Here is a 24,009-nt window from a genome sequence, read left to right as displayed (position 1 = left end):
GCATCGTTTCTGTTGTAAATATTTGACTTTTCCGGAGTTTCACGCTACATACAACACAAAAACCTTCACGCATTGTTCGAGTTTTCTGTATTTTCAATTCTCCATAATCTTTAAAGTTAGGAGCCCTGTCTTGAATATCAGCCCTGTCTTGAATTTCAAATATTTTCTGTAAATTATTTTTGTTGAAAAACTTGAAATAAAACTATAGCCGTATCGTATTTGATGAGACCCTGAAACTTGAGCAATTTAGACTCGTTAATAATACGCAGTGCTGGTTTTTCTACTGTATCAGTTCCACTGGATTTTAACCACAATGTCATGTGACTTATCTCTCGACTGTATTTTGTATGTTTGATGACAATTCAAATGTATTTTAAGTGATGTTGAAGATGTGTTTCATGGCTTATTTAACTTGGAGACCAAAACAGATGAATTAGTTTTCAATTTCATACGTTCAAAATTCGCTGCTAATTCGAGCACGAACCTGGAACAAAGTAAGCTTGTATGAAGAGGTACCACTGTGCGTGTGACTGTGTATATATATGTTCTATACAGACACGTACACACACAAAGTTTTTGTACATTTCTTGGCCGATTACTTTTATATGTAAATGAAAGAAATGAAACCGTATCAAACAGAGTGAAGGATATTATTTTCCCCGGCACACGTGTGATCCTGAGCTCTGGCTTGACTTGAGAATCTTAAACCGCAATCCGAGCAGGAAAGGGGTTTCTCTGCAGTATGGATTCTTGTGTGTCTTTTTAAGTGTTCCTTCCGGTTGAATTTTTCATCACAAATAGAACAAGAAAAAGGTTTCTCACCAGTGTGGGTTCTTGTGTGTGAGTTTAGGTTTACCTTCTGTCTGAAATTTTCACCACAGATTGAGCAAGCAAAAGGCTTCTTCCCAGTGTGGATTGTTGAGTGTTTTTTCAAGTTTCCTTTAATGCTGAATTCTTGACCGCAGACTTTGCAGGCAAAAGGTTTCTCACCAGTGTGGAGTCTTGTGTGTGTTTTTAAGTTCCCACTCTCAGAGAATTTCTGACCGCAAACTGAGCAGGAAAAAGGCTTCTTGCCAGAGTGGATTTTTATGTGATTTTTTAAGCTTTCTTTACGGCTGAACCTTTGACCGCAAACTGAGCACACAAAAGGTTTCTCGGCTGTGTGGATTCTTGTGTGGTTTTTTAAGGCATGCTTAACGCTGAATCTTTGACCACACACTGAGCAGGAAAAAGGCTTCTCACCAGTGTGGGTTCTTGTGTGTGAGTTTAGGTTTGCCTTCTGGCTGAATTTTTCATCACAAATTGAACAGGAAAAAGGCTTCTCACCAGTATGGATTGTTGTGTGTCTTTTTAAGTGTTCTTTCTGGCTGAATCTTTGACCGCAAACTGAGCAGGAAAAAGGCTTCTCGCCAGTGTGGATTCTGGTGTGGTCTTCTAAGACATGCTTTCGGCTGAATTTTTGATCGCAAACTGAGCAGGAAAAAGGCTTCTCACCAGTGTGGGTTCTTGTGTGATGAATTAGGTTTGATTTATCGGTGTATTTTTGACCACAAACTTTGCAGGAAAAGGGCTTCTCACCAGTATGGATTGTTGTGTGTCTTTTTAAGTGTTCTTTCTGGCTGAATCTTTGACCGCAAACTGAGCAGGAAAAAGGCTTCTCGCCCGTGTGGATTCTGGTGTGGTCTTGTAAGACATGCTTTCGGCTGAATTTTTGACCGCAAACTGAGCAGGAAAAAGGCTTCTCACCAGTGTGGGTTCTTGTGTGATGAATTAGGTTTGATTTATCGCTGTATTTTTGACCACAAACTTTGCAGGAAAAGGGCTTCTCATTAGTATGGATTCTTGTGTGTCTTTTTAGGTGTTCTTTCTGGCTGAAACTTTGACCGCAAACTGAGCAGGAAAAAGGCTTCTCCCCAGTGTGGATTCTTGTGTGGTATTCTAAGGCATGATTCCGGCTGAATCTTTGATTGCAAACTGAGCAGGAAAAGGGCTTCTCATTAGTATGGATTCTTGTGTGTCTTTTTAAGTGTTCTTTCTGGCTGAATTTTTCATCACAAATTGAACAGGAAAAAGGCTTCTCACCTGTGTGGGTTCTTGTGTGTGAGTTTAAGTTTGCCTTCTGTCTGAAAATTTCACCACAGATTGAACAGGAAAAAGGCTTCTCGCCAGTGTGGACTCCTGTGTGGATTTTTAAGGTCCCTTTGCGCCTGAATTTCTGACCACAAATTGAACAGGAAAAAGGCTTCTCGCCAGTGTGGATTCTGGTATGGTCTTCTAAGACATGCTTTCTGCTGAATTTTTGACCGCAAACTGAGCAGGAAAAAGGCTTCTCACCAGTGTGGAGTCTTGTGTGATTATTTAGGCTTGATTTATCGCTTAAATTTTGACCACAAACTTTGCAGGAAAAAGGCGTCTGACCAGTGTGGGTTCTTGTGTGTCTTCTTAAGCTTTTTTTATGGCTGAATTTTTGACCACAAGTAGAGCAGGAAAAAGGCTTCTCCCCAGTGTGGGTTCTCATATGCAACTTCAAACGATATTTGAATTGAAATGTTTTCCCACACTGAGAACATGTTTTATCACTTTCTGACTTTTCGGCGCCATCAGTGTCTGCAGAGTCGGACGTGTCCTTATCATACATTTTTACGTGATGAGGGGAGCTGCTGCTTGGAGGGTTTTGATTCTCAGGAGTTAAACAGGTCTCAGTCACCAGCAACTCTTTGAAAAGTCCCTCCTCTTGAATAGAGACACGCTCCACATCCTCCATTTCCTTTTTGATGTCAGGAAACTCTGGTTCCTGCCGGACAGGAGGCAGGAATTCTTTACTGACATCTGTGGGACACAAGACACACATCGATTACGAATCATTTACAATATACGACATAATACCGAAAGAGATAATTGAAAAAATGTATGAATATAAAATATAGACTGCATTCATGTAATAATTCTAACCAATGAAGACAGAAACAAGACAGAACCTCAATTAAAATGTGTAAAACAAAAACATAAATATCATTGGTCTCTACTGAATATTGGCATTAAGGAACACACTTCTGTCAGTGATAGACAATGCACATTGTTACATACCGTAAAATTCGGACTATAAGCCGCGAGGGGGCGCCCAAGCAGTAAAGGGTAAGAGTGAGACACGTCGAATATATGCGTCAAGGAAGATGAAATTTTAAAGTAACTTGGTGCTTTGTGCATGAAAAAACTAGCATGAACAGATCATCATGGGAATGGAGAACGCTGTCAGCCACATTGAGAATCATTTTACGAATCTGTTGACTTGTAAACGAAAATAATGTGGCGAAACAAACGAATTACAACAAGCAACGTCTAACGAAGCAGAAATATTTCTGTAATCTGTAAGCATGGTTGTGTGATTCGGAATAAATATTTTACACGGTTGGATTCTATGAATTGCCCTAATGTAACAAAGACATTTTTGCGGAAATTCAAAGAAGGTGAAGATGGTGTGAGGTCCAAATTATGGGTAAACCCCGTGTGGCCGTTCATCAGATCTAAAAAGGAATTCAGGTAACGACAATATACATTTTCGTTCCGCTGCAGCGGGGGAGAAACGGGGAGAAACACAGGGGATGTGTTCTCGGCTCCACAATCGTCCTTCAGCTTCTTCCCCTCCGCAGCCGGCTTTATTTAGTACAAGTATGGTGGACTTTAGACTGACACATCATTGGGTGGACATTAGACTGACACATCATTGGGTGGACATTTTACTAAAACAGCAAAAGATATATAGACAGTGAATATTAGGGGAATGTTCAGAAAAATACACAAAATATATATATATATAGAACATTCTTAAGCAACTTCACAATGGCCAGGGGACGTAATGGTGAGTTACGCAGGCTTTGCAGTTTTCAGGTATCTTGTTTCAGACTGATGTTTCTCTGATGAATGTATTTAGAAATAATATTTTGAATTCCAAGAGTTGAAGCTTTCCACTGATATGTGGCATGGCGTATTTCAGTGACTGCTGACATCGTACAGACACATACTTGTTTATCAAAAGTCCTGCGGCACACCGGCGGGCCGGTGTTATGCCGAGAAATGCATCCCCTGTCGCGGGAGTGCGCACACGTCACTCCTGCTACTGTAACCACTTTTACTGCGTTTTATCTCTCTTATATATCACTTTTCGGGAATGTAATGGCGAACAAATATCCAAGACCACTTCTTCTTGCATTCGTTGGGAATGTAATACAACTTAAACCATTCCGTCTTGTATTTGTTGTGAATGTAATCGAACGGTATTGCGCACCGTATATAAACCACTTTTGAGCAGGTAACGTGTTTATTTTGCCTTTTTCGACTCAAATCGCTCGTATTGAAACCGTTATGCACTCTACCATAAAGCTTATTATGTTGAAACGAACTGTCAAATCATCACCAGATAAACGGGAGACGAACTTGTTTGATTTCTTCTCATCGTCAAGCGAAGACGTAACACGTCGATAATTGTATTTTGTACCGGACTTGAATGAACAGATCATCGTGTGCCTAATATTGTCACAGCAACGGTGTCATTTTTTTTTCTAGTACAAATTTTTGGGTTTGAACAAATTTATTGACACTAATAACAGCAAACAAACAATGTGAGGTTTGAACAACCCTTCTCGATAATCTTAACAGTAATCAAGCATATTCACAATTTCGTTATATAACATCTGTCCAGTCCAAAATCGATTGTTTTTTAGGTCTGAACAAATCCACCGACACCAACAGCAGCAAACAAACACGACAATCTCAACATCAAACAAGCATATTCACAATTTTGTTATATCGGACAATATGACATGACGATATGACGTTTTCACATTTTTTCCTGACATTTTCGACATCAATTAAACAATTTCAGAGTTATTATCTTTTAACAGTAGTTAACCAACGTGTAACAAATATAAATAATGCTGGTGGGAGGGACCAGCCTGGCTGCAACAGCCTGGCTGCTGAGAAATGCACCCCTGTAGAGCTGTAAGATAAAGGTTGGCCTTTCGGAATATAAAGTGACGACTGATATAACAATAACAGGAAGTAGTCAACAAAGCACTCCAAAGGACGGTCAAGAATGACTACAAAATAATGAAATGTCCACACCCTGGTCCAAACCTTTGCTGACACATAACACAACAAATAGCAGTCAAGTCACATTAGTTTATATAGCCCTTAATCACAAAAATGTCTCAAAGGACTGCACAGGATTAAAATGACACAATTACCTCAGTGACGTGTGCGCACTCCGGCGACAGGGGATGCAATTCTCGGCAGTGGTGCATTTCTCGGTATAACAAAGGCAGCTACCTTGACTCGGCCTCTTGGCTGGGAGCAAGTGTCTTGGCCCCTTGGCTTTGTAGCGTATTATTATTTGCCCGATAACGGATAATTGATAAAGAATATAGAACAACTAGACAATTCCCGCTGCAATTGTAAGAGTTGTGATTGATCTGGAAGATGATACAGGGACAAAGCATAAAGTTTTTAATTGGGATAGCTGTATTTGTATAATTTACTTGGTTCTGTGGCGGAATTTTTGGTATATGAATCGTTGGGCTACTCCAAAAGCTCTGGGAAGAGAGGCCCGTCAAAATTCGGCGGAAGAAGATAGATATATGTTCCTGCACGGAGTCTGCGCTCGGAAAATGCCGGTCTACTTGTGACTCCGAGAGCCAAGAAGTCTGCGGGCTCGAGAGCGTTCTCCATCCGGGCCCCGGTGTTATGGAACGCCCTGCCTCTGGAGATAAGATCTGCAACCTCAACGGAAGTTTTTAAATCGAGGCTTAAGACACACTTCTATTCCAAAGCATATGATTGATGCCCACCTCATATTCTGTTTTGTCCTGTCTTTTTCCGACGCCTGCCTGGCTGATACGAAGGAGAAGGATGATTTGGGATGGGTCAGCGGACCGGCGTCTGACCTGCAGCATGTCAACCCCTGCATTTACCAGCTGGCAGAGACGGGAGGCAGCGTCGTGGCCGTCATAGACTTTCTGGACTGGTTTGCAAGCTGGGGGCGTCGTTGATGTCATGCACTTTCCGGACATTTTCAACATCTTACCTTATGTTTACTATTATGTGTACAGTAATGCTAATTGTAATTCACCCTGGTCAATCCTGGAAGGGGGATTACCACATGTGAGGTCCGTTCTCGAGGTTTCTCTTTTCTCCTCACACTGAGGTTTTTGAGGTTTCCTTGCCCGCATGCTGGTTTAAGATCAGGTAATTGTGTAATTTTGTAACTGTAATCCTGTGCAGTCCTTTGAGACATTTTTGTGATTAAGGGCTATATGAATAAATTTGACTTGACTTGACTTGATATAATAATTTTAATAAGATCTCGGGGGATTATAATAGTTGTGCCTGCGAAGCTATTACATTGCCCTGTGCTTACAGCACTTGGCAATGTAGTTGTGCCTTGCTGAAGCAATCACAACTAATAAACCTGTAGCGAGCAGAGACGGGAGTCGTAGGCGGAGTGTCAAACAAAGGTGCAAACGAAAGCTGCTTTAATGACATTTAAACTTGCAATAACAAAACAAACACGAGAGTGGCTCGAGCCGGCCGAATTAAGAGTCCCCCTAGGAACTCGCTAACTAAACAATGGTTCCGTGGGTGAATTATGTAAAACCCACTACACTAAATATCTTGAATATTTCAATGGTGGCACATGCGGCTCCCAGTCAGGCGCGACTTATGAACAAAATGATCTCATGCACTCCAATTTTGCAGTAAGTAAAACGAGTCCAACCTGCTCTGTTCAACACGACTCGTAGCTCCTTGCTAATGCTAACTTGCTTTAGCCGTCGATCTTCTCGCTCGTTGTCATCTTGCACTTCCTGAAGCTCCTCTTTTAAATTTCCTTTCCATTTCTCGCACATTTTAGCAAATTTTGAACCTTTGGGAAATGAAATTAAGTTAGATGGAGGTTTATTGTGTACAAGACTGGAGCAAAACTCTAATGAGCCGCAGACAATGGGAGCAGTGATGTGTTGTTCTTCTCTTCTTCTGGGATGGCATCCATCTCTTTGGTGCTCTATCGCCCCCTAGCATCATACCATCTCACAGCTCCTGCTCTGCTGTGTTGTTGGAGAACGAAAGGAGTTAATGAGCCGGCTCCCCTCTCTCTCTCGATTATATTCTTGATCCCGCTGCTAGGAGGTGGAGTCCATTCTTTTTTGTTTTAATGCTTCATTGAACCAAACACATATGGCACATGCGTATATAGTATTTGGGGTTTTCAGGACAGATACCAATTATTAGTCTAAGAGAAGGCCGATAACCGACATTTTGTTCTCGATATTCATTTGCTGTACTGTATAGGGATTTTAAATTCCATTTTTGGGAGGGGCGCCAAACCTAGGGTCTCGGTGAGGTCGGGACGAAATCAGGTCTTCCACAAAAGGTTCTAATTAAAAAAATCATGTCAAGTATATGTATATATTTAATTACCTAAGATCTATAAACAACAAAAATATGAGCAATAAATGAATCGATAATCTGGTAGGGTTGCACTTAAAAGGACAGTGCCTCCTTGTGGTGAACAAACGTCATATATCAAATAACAGCGTTGATCTATATTTTAAGCAAAAATAGATCAATTATGGGCGACACGGCAGATGAGTGGTCAGCCCGTCCGCCGCACAGTTCTGATGTCATGGGTTCAAATCCAGTGACCGGCGTCCCTGTGTGAAGTTTGCATGTTCCCCCTATGTTTGCGTTGGTTTCTACGATTTCCTCTCACATTCCAAAAACATGCATGTCAGGTTGATCGGCTGGTCCAAATTGTGTGAATGAACGAGTGAGTTGTCTGTCTCTGTGTCCTGCAACTGGCTGGCAAGCAGTTGAGGGTGTCCCCTGCCCACTGCCCGAAGGTGGCTGGGATGGGCTCCAGCACCCCCGAAAACCTACTGAGGATAAGCGGTGGAGATAATGGATGGATGTCCTCAATATGTTCTACTATTTACTTTTCTTCTGAAGTACTTTGCAAGCATCTCTTGCGTACACATGTAAATATATGTTATATATATGTGTCAATCTAGACTCTTTTTATAGGAGAAAAGATGGAATCGCTGGGAAACCAATTTGATATTGTTCAATAAAAATGGATTTATGTTGAAATAATATGTCCCGATTGTTCTATATACAGTATTCATTTGGAGAGAAATGAGAGCAAGAGGACTGGCGGAGAACGGGAGCGAGCAGGGAGTGACACTTCCGTGTCGAAAGAAGACAGGCGGGAATGGCAAGTCTTTTGACCAGGGCTGGAGATCAGAGGCGATGTCAAGTTCGTAATAGAGGTCGTAGGCAGGCGGCAGGCAGAACAGGCGTAGTCAGGTTCAGAAACGGGTCGAAAATGGTAATCAGGCAGGAAACGGATTTTAACAGGGACAGAGTCGGACGGGAACGCTCACTGAGTGAAACATAACAACTCGCTACGATCTGACAAAGTTTGAACTGAAGTCGGGGGCTTAAGAAGGGTGTGGCCACCAATCAGCTTGTCCGGACTGTTGGTGCCAATCAAGCCGCCACCGGTGTTTCAAATAGGGTAATTATGACACCTTCGTACATTTCACCTTCAAAAGCGTCACAACATCTTGCTCTTGAAACAATTCTCCAAATGAAATGTGCCAGCAAAACTCATTTAAAAGAAAACCCGTTCACTGCTGCAGAGCTTACAATGATTTTTTTGTAAATACGGGAATTGTATATTGTAAAATGTTGATGGTTGATCGATACATGATAAAGGTACGCGCATTGATTAACTGATAAGCAGTAACATAGGTAATAAAAGTGGAAAATTATGAGTATATGAATGAATATGAATATAGTCTATGTCCATGTTGGCATTTGGTGTTGACACCTCCCCTTTAACATAAACCTAAAATTTTCAGGCGTATGTTGTACCCTCGAAAAATAATGTCCTACTTTTAGACCAAAAATTAATCGAAATATAGCACTGAAGCAACTTACGAACAAATTCAACTTACGAACGATCGTCCGGAACCGTCACGTTCGTAAGTAGGGCAGTGTCTGTATACGTATAGTGGGTTCAATCAATCACATTCAGATTTCAAATGAATCTTGGAAAAGGTTATCTTAATTTTGTCAACTCAACAAATAATCATCCACAATATAAAAACGTCTTTATTGTCATTGATATAACATTTAAAAATAGATTAGACGTGACAATCTAGGATAAACACGTAATAAAGACTTCAGAAAGAAAAATAAGATAAGGTCAGGATAACTAGGCATAAATAAAATATATTCAGAAAGTACTTCAGAACAGAAATCAATAGTTGAAAATAAATGGATATTGTAGTTACTGTTACAGAATATTTAAATGTACAGTGCCTTGCGAAATTTTGCCCCATACAACTTTTTGTCATTTTGACACATTTCAGGCTTCAAACGTGAAGCTAAAACACAGAAAAACCTGTTGGAAGAATCAACACAATGTGAGACAAGTCAAGTTGTTTCAAAACATTTAACATTTTTGGTTTCATCTACAGCGAAAAAACGGACACACATTTTGTATGTGTGTGTGTGTGTGTGTGTGTGTATAGAGTAATGTTATTGAGTTGATATGACATGAAGAGTACACAAATCTGTACATTCAGCAGTAGAGTTTTAAATGTATACGCAAAAAAGTATATATCAAATAGAGTGACGGATGCCATTTTCTCCAGCACACGTGTGATCCTGAGCTCTGGCTTGACATTAGAATCTTAGATTGAAGCTGAGCAAGAAAAAGGCTTCTCACCAGTGTGGGTTTTTGTGTGATTATTTAGGTTTGATTTCTGGGTGAAAGATTCACCACAAAATGAGCAGGAGAAAAGCTTCTCACCAGTGTGGATTGTAGCGTGGTTTTTCAAACTTACTTTGTGGCTGAATTTTTTACCACAAACTGAGCAGGAAAAAGGCTTCTCACCAGTGTGGGTTCTTGTGTGACGATTTAGGTTTGATATCTGGCTGAATGTTTTACCACAAAATGAGCAGGAGAAAGGCTTCTCGCCAGTGTGGGTTCTTGTGTGCAATGTTAAGTGTGCCTTCAGGCTGAATTTTTGACCGCAAACTAAGCAGGAAAAAGGTTTCTCACCAGTGTGGGTTGTAGCGTGGTTTTTCAAACTTACATTGTGGCTGAATTTTAGACCACAAACTTTGCATGAAAAAGGCTTCTCACCAGTGTGGGTTCTTGTGTGAGATGTTAGGTGTGCCTTCAGGCTGAATTTTTGACCGCAAACTAAGCAGGAAAAAGGTTTCTCACCCGTGTGGATTGTAGCGTGCTTTTTCAAACTTGCTTTCCGGCTGAAGTTTAAACCGCACACTGAGCAGGAGAAAGGCTTCTCACCAGTGTGAACTACCATATGCAACTTCAAACGATACTTGAATGGAAACGTTTTCCCACACTCAGAACATGTTTTATCAACCTCTGACTGTTCGTCGCCATCATTGTCTGCAGAGTCGGAGGTGTCCTCATCATCAGTTTTCACGTGATGATGGGAGACGCTGCATAGAGGCTCCTGCCAGTTTTCTTCATGTTTTACCTGACTCCCAGGAGTTAAACAGGTCTCGGTCACCGGCAACTCTGTGAAAACTCCCTCCTCTTTACCACAAACGGGCTCCACATCCTCCTCCTCCTTTTTAATGTCAGGAAACTCTGGTTCCTGCCAGACAGGAGGCAGGAATTCTTCACTGACATCTGTGGGACACAAGACACATTTAAAATGTACGACATAATACCGAAACTAATAGATGACAAAATGTATAAATATATAGACTGCATTCATGAAATAATTCTAACCAATGGAGACAGAAACGAGGCAGAACCTCAATTAAAATGTGTATAACAAAAACAAATATCATTAGTATCTACTGAATATTGGCATTTAGAAACAAAAAAGTGCTAAGCTTTGAAGGACTGATTCCAATTCTTCTGTCAGTGATAGACGATGCACAATGTTAAATACCGTAAAATTCGGACTATAAGCCTCTACAAAAAAAAAAAGCATTCAACTTAAATTGGTCACTATTGGCGTTTTTTTCCTTTTCGTTAAACAGGACTTCATAGGTTGTCATGGGCTAATGACCGTAAAAAAAGCTTGCACTTGGCCAAGAGCGATGCCAATCAAAAGGTCAGAGGCTAACTGAAATAATATACAAATATTATGGAAATAAAAGTGATCAACCTACTCTGTTCAACACAACTCGTAGCTCCTTGCTAATGCTAACTTGGTTTAGCCGTCTATCTTCTCGCTCGTTGTCATCTTGCACTTCCTGAAGCTCCTCTTTCAAATTTCCTTTCCATTTCTCGCACATTTTAGCCACTTTTGAACCTTTGGGAAATTAAATGAAGTGAGATCGAGGTTTATTGTGTACAAGACGAGCAAAAAGATAATGAGCCAAAGACAAAAGAAGCAGTGATGTGGGGTTTTTCTCTTCTTCTTGGTTGTTATCCATCTCTTTGGTGCTCTATCGCCCCCTAGCATCATACCATCTCACAGTTCCACTCTGCTGTGTTGTTGGAGAACGAAATTAGTTAATGAGCCGGCTCCTTTCGAAATGATCTCTTTCTCTCGCTCATGAACAAATTCAACTTACGAACGATCGTCCGGAACCATCTCGTTCTTAAGTAGAGGCAGCATCCGTATACATCTTGTGGGTTCATTCAATCACATTCAGATTTCAAATGAATCTTGGAAAAGGTTATCTTAATTTTGTCAACTCAACAAATAATCATCCACAATATAAAGATGTCTTTATTGTCATTGATATAAACATAAGGAACATTTAAAAAGATTTTAGACGTGACACTCCAGGATAAACACGTAATAAAGACTTCAAAAAAATAAAATAAGATAAGGTCAGGATAACTAAACATAAATAAAAGTTGTTAAGAAAGTACTTCAGAACAGAAATCAATAGCTGAAAATAAATGGATATTATAGTTGGTGATACAGAATATTTAAATGTACAGTGCCTTGCGAAATTTTGCCCCATAAACCTTTGTCATTTTGCCACATTTCAGGCTTCAAACGTAAAGCTAAAAAACAGAAAACCTGTTGTAAGAATCATCACAATGTGAGACAAGTCAAGTTGTATCAAAACTTTTTTAGTTTCATCTACAGCGAAAAAACTGACACACATTGTGTATGTGTGTGTGTGTGTGTATGTATATGGAGATATGTTATTAAATTGATATGACATGAAAAGTACACAAATCTGTACATTCAGTAGCACAGTTTTAAATGTAAATGCAAGAAATGATATCAAGCAGAGTGACGGATGCGATTTTCTCCAGCACACGTGTGATCCTGAGCTTTGGTTTGACATTAGAATCTTAGATTGAAGCTGAGCAAGAAAAAGGTTTCTCGCCAGTATGGATTGTTTTGTGTTTCTTAAAGAGTTCTTTCCGGGTGAATGCTTTACCACAAAATGAGCAGGAGAAGGGCTTCTCCCCAGTGTGGGTTCTTGTGTGTTTTTTGAAGTCTGCTTTCCGGCTGAAGTTTTTACTGCAAACCGAGCAGGAAAAACGGTTCTCGCCAGTGTGGGTTCTTGTGTGCCGATGTAGGTTTGATATCTGGCTGAATGTTTTACCACAAAGCGAGCAAGAAAAAGGTTTCTCATCAGTGTGGGTTGTAGCGTGCTTTTTCAAACTTGCATATTGGCTGAATTTTTTACCACAAACTTTGCATGAAAAAGGTTTCTCACCAGTATGGGTTCTTGTGTGAGATGTTAGGAATACCTTCTTTCTGAAATTTTCACCACGGATTGAGCAGGAAAAAGGCTTTTCAGTGTGGGTTCTTGTGTGTATTTTTAAGCTTTTTTCATGGATTATTTTTTTGCTGCAAACCCGCGACCCTACTGAAGGTAAGCGGTGCAGCTAATGAGATGAGATGAGATGAGAAATATCATTGGTCTCTCCTGAATATTGGCATTTAGGAACACAAAGTGCTAAGCTTTGAAGGACTGATTCCAATTCTTCCGTCAGTGATAGACAATGCACAATGTTACATACCGTAAAATTTAGACTATAAGCCGCTACTTTTATCCCCCCCCCCCAAGCATTTAACTTTGCAACTTATACAACGATGTGGCCAATTCTTGCATTTTCTAGCGACCACCAGGGGGCGCCCAAGCAGTAAAGGGAAAGAGTGAGACACATCAGATTCCTGCTATATCAGAATTTCTGGCTGAGACTTTTCATCTTGAACAGCTCAAAAGTTTCAAATAAATATCTCGGACGATTGGCGTAAGGTTTGTGCCGCGCGCAATTGTTTATCGTCTAAATGCTCTCTCATCTTTCTCTCTCTCTCCGCTCCCAACGTTCGTTAAAAAATTATCTGCACCGCTTATCCTCAGTAGGGTCGCGGGGGTGCTGGAGCTCATCCCAGCTATCTTCGGGCAGTGGGTAGGGGACACCCTAAACTGGTTGCCAGCCAGTCGCAGGGAGCACAGGAACAGACAACACACTCGTTCATTCACATCGAGGACACCGGAGTGCCCGGAGGAAACCCAAGCAAGCACGGGGAGAACATGCAAACCTCACACAGGAGCTTCGATTTCATGATCTCAGAACTGTGCCGCATACGCGCTAACCACTGCACCGCAGTGCTGACCCTGTCATATTATATCATTATTTTAGGTATTCCATTGCGCATACAATCCTGTTTTTATGTGCCTGAATTGCTAACTTTAAAAAAAATGCCATTTATTCCCAACTTCATTCTTTCCCCCTAAATGTTGCATACAATTAATAGCTATTTAGTATTCCTCGAATGTCGAGTTACTGATTGTTTAGTGACCACAAGAGGGTAGCCAATACGACAAGTACTTTCATTCTCACAAGCGTACACAACCCAATCCAGTTCCACGGAAGAGCATTGTGGAAGATATCATCCCCACACATCCAGTAACGGTCTGCAATTGCAATCAATTGATCCCTGAAAAAAATGCATTTCCGGAATTGTCATTGTTATGTTTTCGCATGATTGATCATGCACACCTGGATTCTCATACCATATAGGTGTTGCTAGAAATACAGGTGTCACGTTTGCGTGCGGAAACCAGGATAGCACCCAAGATGTCTTACATTTTACCGTCAAACCGCGGTTCGATCCACTCTGTACCTTGTGGGAGGGCTTTTCAAGTCTGTCGTCCGATGAAATTCAGCACACAACCTAAACCTAACTTTATCAGGTGTTTGTTGTACACTTGAAAAATAATGTCCTCCTTTTAGACCAAAAATTAATCGACATTCTATAGAACACATTGGTAAGAAGAATGTTTATTATCAGGGGTTTCTTTAAATACATTTTCCTTCTTTGCATAACTGTCGCTGTTCATCTGCACATGTTTTACTCATGTTGGGCGCCACTTATTTTGGGAAGAACATCGTTGGGCATCGCCCCTAAATATACGCAGAGAGGAGATATGGCAAAAAGGGAAGGCTCTTTATTGCATTCAGGACACAGTCAGAGTTCCAGAAACGTTCAGTATTGGCCTATATAGTGTCCACGAAATCAACTTGTGATATATCGTGAATGTCGCACCGACCCGTCGGTCGATCTCCCGTTCCATCCTACCCGCACACATGAACAAGACCCCAAGATACTTGAACTCCTCCACTTGGGGCAAGACCTCCTCCCCGACCCGGAGGGAGCATACCACCCTTTTCCGACTGAGAACCATGGCCTCGGACTTGGAGGTGCTGATCCTCATCCTAGCCGCTTCACACTCGGCTGCGAATCGCTCCAGCGAGAGCTGAAGATCAAGACCTGAGGAAGCTAACAGCACCACGTCATCTGCAAAAAGCAGTGACGCAATGCTGAAGCCCCCAAACCGGAATCCATCCCGGCCAAGGCTGCGCCTAGAAATTCTGTCCATAAAAGTTATGAACAGAATCGGTGACAAAGGGCAGCCCTGGCGGAGCCCAGCCCTCACCGGGAACGAATCCGACTTACTGCCGGCAATGCGGACCAGACTCTGGCACCGGGCATACAGGGACCGCACAGCCCGGATAAGACTGTGCGGTACCCCATACTCCCCAAGCACCCCCCACAGGGCCTCCCGAGGAACACGGTCGAATGCCTTCTCCAAGTCCACAAAACACATGTAGACCGGACAGGCAAACTCCCATGCACCCTCAAAGACCCTGCTGAGTGTATAGAGCTGGTCCAGTGTTCCACGGCCGGGACGAAACTGTTCCTCCTGAATCCGAGATTCAACTTCCTGGCGGACCCTCCTCTCCAGTACCCCTGAATAGACCTTACCAGGGAGGCTGAGAAGTGTGATTCCCCTGTAGTTGGAACACACTCTCCAGTCCCCCTTCTTAAAGACGGGAACCACCACCCCAGTCTGCCAGTCCAGAGGCACTGTCCCCGATGTCCATGCGATGTTGCAGAGGCGTGTCATGGTTGACACAACATCCGTGTCATCTTAATTTTGTCAACAAATAATCATCCACAATATAAAGATGTCTTTATTGTCATTGATATAAACATAGGGAACATTTAAAAATAGATTAGAATAGAATAGAATATGCCTTTATTGTCATTGTTACAACATGGGATATGCTGTTACAAGACGTGACACTCTTGGATAAACACCTAATAAATACTTTGGAAACAAAAATAAGATAAGGTCAGGATAACTAGGCATAAATAAAAGTTAATCAGAAAGTACTTCAGAACAGAAATCCATAGTTTAAAATAAATGGATATTGTAGTTACTGTTACAGAATATTTAAATGTACAGTAACTTGCGAAATTTGCCCCATACAACTTTCTCATTTTGCCTAGTTTTAGGCTTCAAACGTAGAGCTAAAAAACAGAAAACCTGTTCGAAGAATCAACACAATGCGAGACAAGTCAAGTTGCATCAAATTATTTAATATTTTTTGTTTCATCTACAGCGGAAAAACTGACACACATTGTGAATGTGTGTGTGTGTGTGTATATAGAGAGATATGTCATTGAATTGATATGACATGAAGAGGACACAAATCAGTACATTCAGCAGGACAGTTTTAAATGTAAATACACGAAATGATATCATATCAAGCAGAGTGACGGATGCCATTTTCTCCAGCACACATGTGATCCTGAGCTCTGGCTTGACATTAGAATCTTAGATTGAAGCTGAGCAAGAAAAAGGTTTCTCACCAGTATGGATTGTTTTGTGTTTTTTTAAAGAGTTCTTTCCGGCTGAATGATTTACCACAAAACGGGTAGGAGAAGGGCTTATCGCCAGTGTGGGTTTTTGTGTGTGTTTTTAAGTGAACTTGCTGGCTGAATGATTTACCACAAAACAAGCAGGAGAAGGGCTTCTCCCCAGTGTGGGTTCTTGTGTGTCTTTTTAAAATTTCTTTCCGGTTGAATGATTTACCACAAATGGAGCAGGAAAAAGGCTTCTCGCCAGTGTGGGTTCTTGTGTGTGTTCTAAAGTGTTTTTTCTGGTTGAATGATTTACCACAAAAAGAGCAGGAGAAGGGCTTCTCCCCAGTGTGGGTTCTTGTGTGTGTTTTTAAAACTTCTTTCCGGCTGAATGATTTACCACAAATGGAGCAGGAAAAAGGCTTCTCGCCAGTGTGGGCTCTTGTGTGTTTTTTGAAGTCTGCTTTCTGGCTGAAGTTTTGATTGCAAACCGAGCAGGAAAAACGCTTCTCACCAGTGTGGGTTCTTGTGTGCCGATTTAGGTTTGATATCTTGCTAAATGTTTTACCACAAAACGAGCAGGAGAAAGGCTTCTCGCCCGTGTGGGTTCTTATGTGTGATGTCAAGTTTGCCTTCAGGCTGAATTTTTTACCACAAACTAAGCAGGAAAAAGGTTTCTCACCAGTGTGGGTTCTTGTGTGCGATGTTAGTTGTGCCTTGAGGCTTAATTTTTTACCACAAACTAAGCAGGGAAAAAGCTGCTCACCAGTGTGGGTCCTTGTGTGTATTTTTAAGCTTTTTTCATGGAGAAATTTTTTACTGCAAACTGAGCAAGAGAAAGGCTTCTCACCAGCGTGAACTACCATATGCAACTTCAAATGATACTTGAATTGAAACGTTTTCCCACACTGAGAACATGTTTTATCACCTTCTGACTGTTCGTCGCCATCATTGTGTGCAGAGTCGGACGTGTCCTCGTCATCAATTTTCACGTGATGACGGGAGCCGCAGCTTGGAGGCTCCTGCCAGTTTTCTTCATATTTTACCTGACTCCCAGGAGTTAAACATGTCTCGGTCACCGGCAACTCTGTGAAAAGTCCCTCCTCTTTAACACAAATGGGCTCCACATCCTCCTCCTCCTTTTTAATGTCAGGAAACTCTGGTTCCTTCAGGACAGGAGCCAGGAATTCTTCACTGACATCTGTGGGACACAAGACACATTTAAAATGTACGACATAATACCAAAACTAATAAACGACAAAATGTATAAATATATAGACTGCATTCATTCCCTGCAGTGAGGGGCCCTCTCCTTGTGAGAGGTAAGAGAATTCTCCCACCATGGTCCGTAAGAGGCGACTAAAGTGGAGGGAGCGAGGGGACTGGGGATCCTCTCCTGTCTATCTCTACTCCCCAAGAGACAGCAAGGCAAACAACGGGGGACGGGAGACCGAAAGGTCTCGCAAACCCTAGTTATAGGGTCATTAAATGTGAGAGGATGTGGAAGTAAAGCGACTGAGTGGAAGAAAGAGGAGATCGGAAGGATGATGACTACAAGGAAGGTTGATGTGTTAGCCTTGAGTGAAACAAAGATGAAAGGAAAGGGTGAATTACAGCTTGGAGGTATGTATGGTAGAAAGTCTGGAGTTACCGGTGGACATGCTAGAGAAGGGGTGGCTGTGCTTGTGAGTGAAAAAGCAATGGAAAAACTGGTGGAGTGGAAAGAGATATCTTCCAGATTGGTGTGGGTAAAGTTGAAGTGGGGTAGAGAAGTATGGATGTTTATAAGTGCATATGGACCTGGTTCAGAAAGAAGCGCTGAGGAGAGAGAAGAGTTCTGGAAGGACTTGTCCGAATGTGTGGCAAGTGCGAAAGAAGGGTGGAAAGTGGTAATACTAGGTGACCCGAATGCTAGAGTGGGTGATGAAACGGTTGAAAATGTGATTGGTGAATATGGAGTACCAGGAAGAAATGAGAGTGGGAAGAAATTGATTGAGTTATGTGTGGAAAATGAGTTGGTGATTGGAAATACATTGTTTAAAAAGAGGGACGTGAATAAGTATACCTTTGTCAGAGTGGATAGTGGCAAGATGGTGGACAGAGCACTGATGGACTATGTAGTGGTTAAGAATGGGATGTTAAGTAGATTGTTGGATGTGCATGTTTACAGAGGTGAAATGAGTGATATGTCTGATCATTTTTATGTGGAAGGAAAACTGAGAATAGATGGATCGTGGAGGTCTACTTATAAGAAGAGTGTGAGGGAAGAGGTGAAAATAAGAGTTGAATAAGGCAGAAAAGGAAAGAGAGTTTAAAGAGAGGGTAAGGGAAGAGTATGAACGGGGTAGTAGAAGAGAAATGGAGAGTGTGGAAATTGAATGGAAGTGGTTTAAAGAGGCAGTGTTGAAGAGTGCAAAAGAAGTGTGTGGAATGAGAAAAGTTGGTCGAGGTATTAGGAAAGGAAGTGAATGGTGGAATGATGAGGTATCAGAGGCTGTGACAGAAAAGAGACGTGCCTTTGAGGAGTGGCTGCAAGATAAGAGTGGCGATTCGTATGAAAGATATAAAGTGAAGAAAAGGTTGGTAAAAGCGGAAGTAGAAGCAGCGAAAAGGAAAGTAAATGATGAATGGTGTCGAAAGATAGGAGTGAACTTTGAGCAAAGGAGAAAAGTGTTCTGGAAAGAAGTGAAAAGAGTAAGAAACAGTGAGTCTGGAAAGGAAGAGGAAGTGAAAGATAAGGATGGTAGATTGCTGGTTAGCGGTAGTGCAGTCAGGACAAGATGGGCATAGTATTTTGAGGAGTTGCTAAATGTGGAGGATGTGAGAGAAGTGAGAGTCGAGGCGATCGATGGTATGGAGAGAATGCCCGTGTTGGGTGATTTAAATGTGAAGCCTGTGGAAACAGGGGAGGTGCAAGAGGCAGTGAAAGAACTGAAAGGGGGGAAGGCACCTGGGTTGGATGGTTGTACTGCTGAATGCCTGAAAAAAGGTGGCACAGCTATGATTGACTGGTTAGTACACTTGTTGAGTGCATGCTTTTTAAGTGGTGTGGTTCCTGTTGATTGCTGTAGTGCATGTGTGGTGCCATTGTATAAGGGTAAAGGTGATAAGTATGATTGTAGCAATTCGAGAGGTATCAGTTTGTTGTCTGTATGGAAGAGTCTTGATTAAGAGAGTGAAAGAAAGAACGAATGAGGTGGTGATGGAGGAGCAGAGTGGTTTCAGGAAAGTAAGAGGATGTGTGGATCAGGTGTTTGCAGTACGACAGGTGTGTGAAAAATATTTTGCAAAAGGTAAGGATGTTTATTTGGCTTTCATGGACTTGGAAAAGGCGTATGACAGAGTTGATAGAAAGGTGTTGTGGCAAGTGATGGTGATGTATGGAGTGGGTGGAAAGTTGTTGGAAGCATTGAAGAGTTTTTATATGAACAGCAGAGCATGTGTAAGAGTAGGGAGTGAGACAAGTGAGTGGTTCCCTGTGTTGACTGGAGTGAGACAGGGGTGTGTGAAGTCACCATGGCTGTTTAATGTGTACATGGATGGTGTGGTGAGAGAGGTGAATGCAAAAGTATTTGGCAGAGGTGTAGACATGATGGACAACAGTGGAAGTGTGGCAGGTAAGTCAGTTGTTGTTTGCAGATGACACAGCGCTTGTGGCTGATTCTGAGGAAATATTGAGAAGGTTGGTAACGGAGTTTGGAAGAGTATGTGATACGCGTAAGTTATGTGTCAATGTTGGGAAGAGTAAGGTGATGAAGTGTTCACGTGATGGCATGACGTTAGAAATAAGGTTGCATGGACAGGTGCTGGAAGAAGTTAAAAGCTTTAGGTACTTGGGTTGTGATGTGGCTGCAGTTGGTGGAATGGAGTGTGAGGTATTGCAGAGAGTGAATCAAGGAAGCAAGGTTTTGGGTGCTCTGAGGAGAGTGATGAACAACAAGAGTATGAGAATGGATGTTAAGAGGGGACTGTATGAGAAAGCGATTGTGCCGACTGTGTTGCATAATGCAGATACTTGGAGCCTGAACGCAGATTTGAGAAGGAAATTAAATGTTTTTGAGATTAGGTGTTTGAGGAGTACGTTAGGAGTGACAAGATTGGATGGATTGAGAAATGGAGTAGTAGTGGAACTGAGCAAGCGTGTGGATAAGAGAGTACTCGGTTGGTTTGGACACATGGAGAGGATGGATGAGGAGAGAATGTTAAAGAGGATCTACAGAGCAGGAGTAAATTGAAGGAGACCAAGAGGAAGGCCGTGATTGATGTGGACGGATGTTATAAGTGCACTGGAGGAAAGAGGTCGAAATGTAGTGGAAGCTAGAGCTCTTGTTGGTGATAGGAATGAGTGGACAAGTGTTGTAAAAGGATAGTGGGATTGTGGACGCATTCTTAAGGATGGGCTGGGCACCCGTATGATGCGGCAGGGGTAAACCAGTGAAAGCTGTCGGGCCCTGCTGTTGAACAAAAGAGTGTGTCGTGTCACCCTGACCCGAGTGACATGGCCACTTTCTGGTGTCCCATTTCATTTGGAGGGACGAAAGCATGACCAACTTGGGTGCCGAGGTGCCTAACTTGTTTGGGTGTTTGGGCAATTTGGTTGGCCATGGTCCAAAAACGTTTGTGTTTTTTTTTTTTGCTATTTATTTCCCTTTTATTTTCTTTGTTATTGTATGTGTGTGTCTTGCTGTCGGTCACCCCTCTTGAGGGATATGACCAAGGTCGATAGATAGCATTCATGTAATAATTCTAACCAATTGAGACAGAAACGACACAGAACCTCAATTAAAATGTGTATAACCAAAACATAAATATCATTGGTCTATTCATAATTTGGGCATTTAGGAACACAAAGTGCTAAGCTTTGAAGGACTGATTCCAATTCTCCTGTCAGTGATAGACGATGCACAATGTTACATACCGTAAAATTCGGACTATAAGCCGCTACTTTTGTCCCCCAAGCTTTCAACTTTGCAACTTATGCAACGATGCGGCCAATTTGTGCATTTTCTAGCGACCGCCAGGGGGCGCCCAAGTAGTAAAGGGTAAGAGTGAGACACATCAGATTCCTGCTATATCAGAATTCCGGGCTGAGATTTTTCATCTTGAACAGATGAAATTTTAGGTAAGTATCTCGAACGATTGGCGTAATGTTTGTGCCACGCGCAATTGTTTATCGTCGCGCTGCTGCCAATCGCCGGTGAAGGAGCAAACTCTCCCCCGGCTGCTACGACACTAAAACGCTGCTCGGCTTCCCACTACTCCTAAACTTAGACACCAGGACAGGGCTAGCTACACCGATATATTTATTCACGAAGGCTCTAAGGATACAAAAATGAGGCAATCTGAAATTACAAAAAAAATATTGCTAGGACCTGTAATCTCGCCAGAAAGATTAGAGGTTTAGCAGACGAGTCTCGCTCAACCGGTGGCTGGCAAGTCTTTGTAGTCAGTAGGGATTTAGGTCTGTGGATAACTGGCCTGCCTTTTGGGGCCGACCTGACCTGCTTAAGAGAGACGGCCTTCACCCTCACTGGAAAGATGCTCTCACTCTTTCTAAAAATATTTAGTATTGTTCAAGCCTTTCATGACAGGATACACTAGTGCAGGCCAGGTCACAGGTGATTAGTGAGCCTGTAACCACAGGTGCGGAGACTGTAGTGCTAGAGCTAACTAGCGCTATGCTAGATTCGATTCTATTCTATTCATGTAAATCACATCATTTTTGTAGTTTAGAGTGTTCCATTGCCTGCATACACACCCTGATCTTCCAAAAGTCCTGAAAATTTTGAATCCCAAGAGTGTCAGAGTTTATATAGATATAAACTCTTTGCTGGCGGAATTATTCAGATAAAAACACTTATTGAATTTTAACCTCCCTCGCGAATGAAGCGAGCCCGGCCCAGTCGCCATCTTCCCAGGTTGCCCGGGCCGTACTGTACTGACCACATCCGGTCAGAAGGCGTGGTTTTTTGACGTCACACATAAGCAGGAAATGGAGTCACACATGAGTGTCATATTACAATCAAAATTAGACTGAAAACGTATCACAAATAATAGAAATAGACTGATCTTTGAAACGTGACTATGTGTGTGTGTGATGACTACTTGTATATTAGGAATATAAAAACAGGTTAATTTCATAGCATGGGAGTCTGAGAAATACACAACTAAAAATAGCTAACTTTACAAAGAGTTGAAGCTTTCCACTGATATGTGGCATGACGTATTTCAGTGGCAGGTGACATCATACAGACACGCATTTGTTTATTTAAGGTCCTGCCGCTCACCGGCGGAATGTCAAGGGGTTAAGTACCTTATATTATTAAAACTCCTTTTGTGTGCACTCTTTCTATGTAAAAATCTCAAATTTTTCAATGTACTGGGAGCGCCTTATAGTCGGGTGCGCCCTATAGTCCGAAATTTACAGTAGGTAAAATGAGTCCATATAAGGATCATTTTCCTGCTTTGCCTCCTTTTTTAAAAAAATTCCCTTCTGTCCTCCGTATAATATTATAAGTCTAAGGGGCCTGAGGAGAGGAAGACTGAAATATAACTGGGCAGACGACATTAAGGAATGAACTGGTGCCAACTTTGCCCCGACCCAAGAACGGGCCAAAGACTGTAACCAGCTGTCCAAAGTTGCGTTCTCATTGGTGCCCCGACAACCCATGCAGTTAAGGGATTCGTGGACCTCCAGATTGCAGTCTTTGTTGAACCGTTCCTGATCTTAACGTGCTGCTGCTGCAGCCTCCCCCCTGTTCTACGGAGCGAACAAGCGTGTGAGGACAAAAACCAAGACAAAGGTTTGAGACCCTGGCGAGCACCAATGAGACCCTGACGACATGCCAGGGTTCTTATACGGCATGGGAAACACCGTGATTAACGTATAAGAGAATTAAAAAGAAAGAAATATGGACGTTGCTTAAAAGAAACATCTCCTGGATGCAACTGGGACGCATCATCAGTGATGTAACTTGGGTTCATTGAGTGTTTTGGGTCTCGCAACATCAGACACTCTCGCCCAGGTGACCCAGCCGAGGTTGATCAGGCCTCAACTTGCGTCATTTTGGCCCTCGAGTCAGAAAATTTGCCATCCCCTTGTCCAGGCGTTTCCAAAGGTGGCCATTTGGAGACAACCAGTTGACAGTCCTTGTTGTATTATTTTACTTTGGGCTAATTTATAGACATTGTGAAAGAGGTTTTAAATGTAAGTTTTCTCTTTCTAGAAGGAAAGCCATGATTGTACAGACTTGCCGGTCATAATGATGCGTAAAAATGAATCAAGATTGGCTTTGCGTTCATCTTCGGGTATGATTTCAATACACAACGTAAATGTGTACATATCTACGTTGGGAATTCATAGGCTAACCAATGTGTCAATCCACGTTTAAATCGGTCACAATTGGCTAAAGATTTTTTGGACCCGAATTGGTCATGACGTTTTTGTTCCTTAAACAGGCCTTTATAGGTTGTCATGGGCTAGTAACCGTAAAATTGCTTGCACTTTGCCAAGAGCGAGGACAATCAAAAGGTCAGAGGCTAACAGAAGTAATATAAAAATATTATGGAAATAAAAGTGATCAACCTGCTCTGTTCAACACAACTCGTAGCTCCTTGCTAATGCTAACATGGTTTAGCCGTCGATCTTCTCGCTCGTTGTCATCTTGATGCTCCTCTTTCAAATTTCCTTTCCATCTCTCGCACATTTTAGCCACTTTTGAACCTTTGGGAAATTAAATGATGTTAGATGGAGGTTTATTGTGTACAAGAATGGTGCGAAACGCCACTAAGCCGCAGTGATGTGTGGTTCTTCTCTTCTTCTCGGATGGCATCC

At 42.0% G+C, this 24,009-nt stretch overlaps 2 protein-coding genes and 1 pseudogene across 4 annotated transcripts in view; all 3 read right to left on the bottom strand.

The window, feature by feature from the left end:
* The window catches only part of LOC148376876 (uncharacterized), a 19,614-nt gene extending 8,172 nt beyond the window's left edge, over positions 1-11,442 (bottom strand). The window contains exon 1 of the mRNA XM_088351184.1: positions 11,350-11,442. The gene's annotated coding sequence lies outside the window, so the exon portion shown is untranslated. The remainder of the gene's footprint in view (positions 1-11,349) is intronic.
* LOC148376877 (uncharacterized) lies at positions 1,048-6,991 on the bottom strand (annotated as a pseudogene). The gene is made up of 2 exons (XR_015852461.1): positions 6,770-6,991; positions 1,048-2,829 (listed from the first exon to the last, which is right to left on the bottom strand). The product of XR_015852461.1 is annotated as an uncharacterized LOC148376877 (transcript).
* Positions 9,148-24,009, bottom strand: LOC148376875 (uncharacterized). Of its 2 annotated transcripts, none has more exons than XM_088351975.1 (2): positions 23,761-24,009; positions 9,148-10,723 (listed from the first exon to the last, which is right to left on the bottom strand). In XM_088351975.1, exons 1-2 carry the CDS (start codon positions 23,879-23,881, stop codon positions 9,750-9,752), a joined length of 1,095 nt encoding a protein of 364 aa, XP_088208101.1. In that variant the 5' UTR covers positions 23,882-24,009; the 3' UTR covers positions 9,148-9,749. The 2 variants fall into 2 exon arrangements, with proteins under 2 accessions (XP_088208101.1, XP_088208094.1); XM_088351968.1 differs by lacking the exon at positions 9,148-10,723 and adding an exon at positions 15,896-17,376.

This window comes from Urocampus carinirostris, chromosome 1, assembly GCF_059441175.1.
Source record: "Urocampus carinirostris isolate Australia breed hairy pipefish chromosome 1, RoL_Ucar_1.0, whole genome shotgun sequence".
Classification (NCBI taxonomy): domain Eukaryota; kingdom Metazoa; phylum Chordata; class Actinopteri; order Syngnathiformes; family Syngnathidae; genus Urocampus; species Urocampus carinirostris.
The sequence above is the reverse complement of the archived record's forward strand: the minus strand, read 5'-3'. Positions and strand labels throughout refer to the sequence as shown.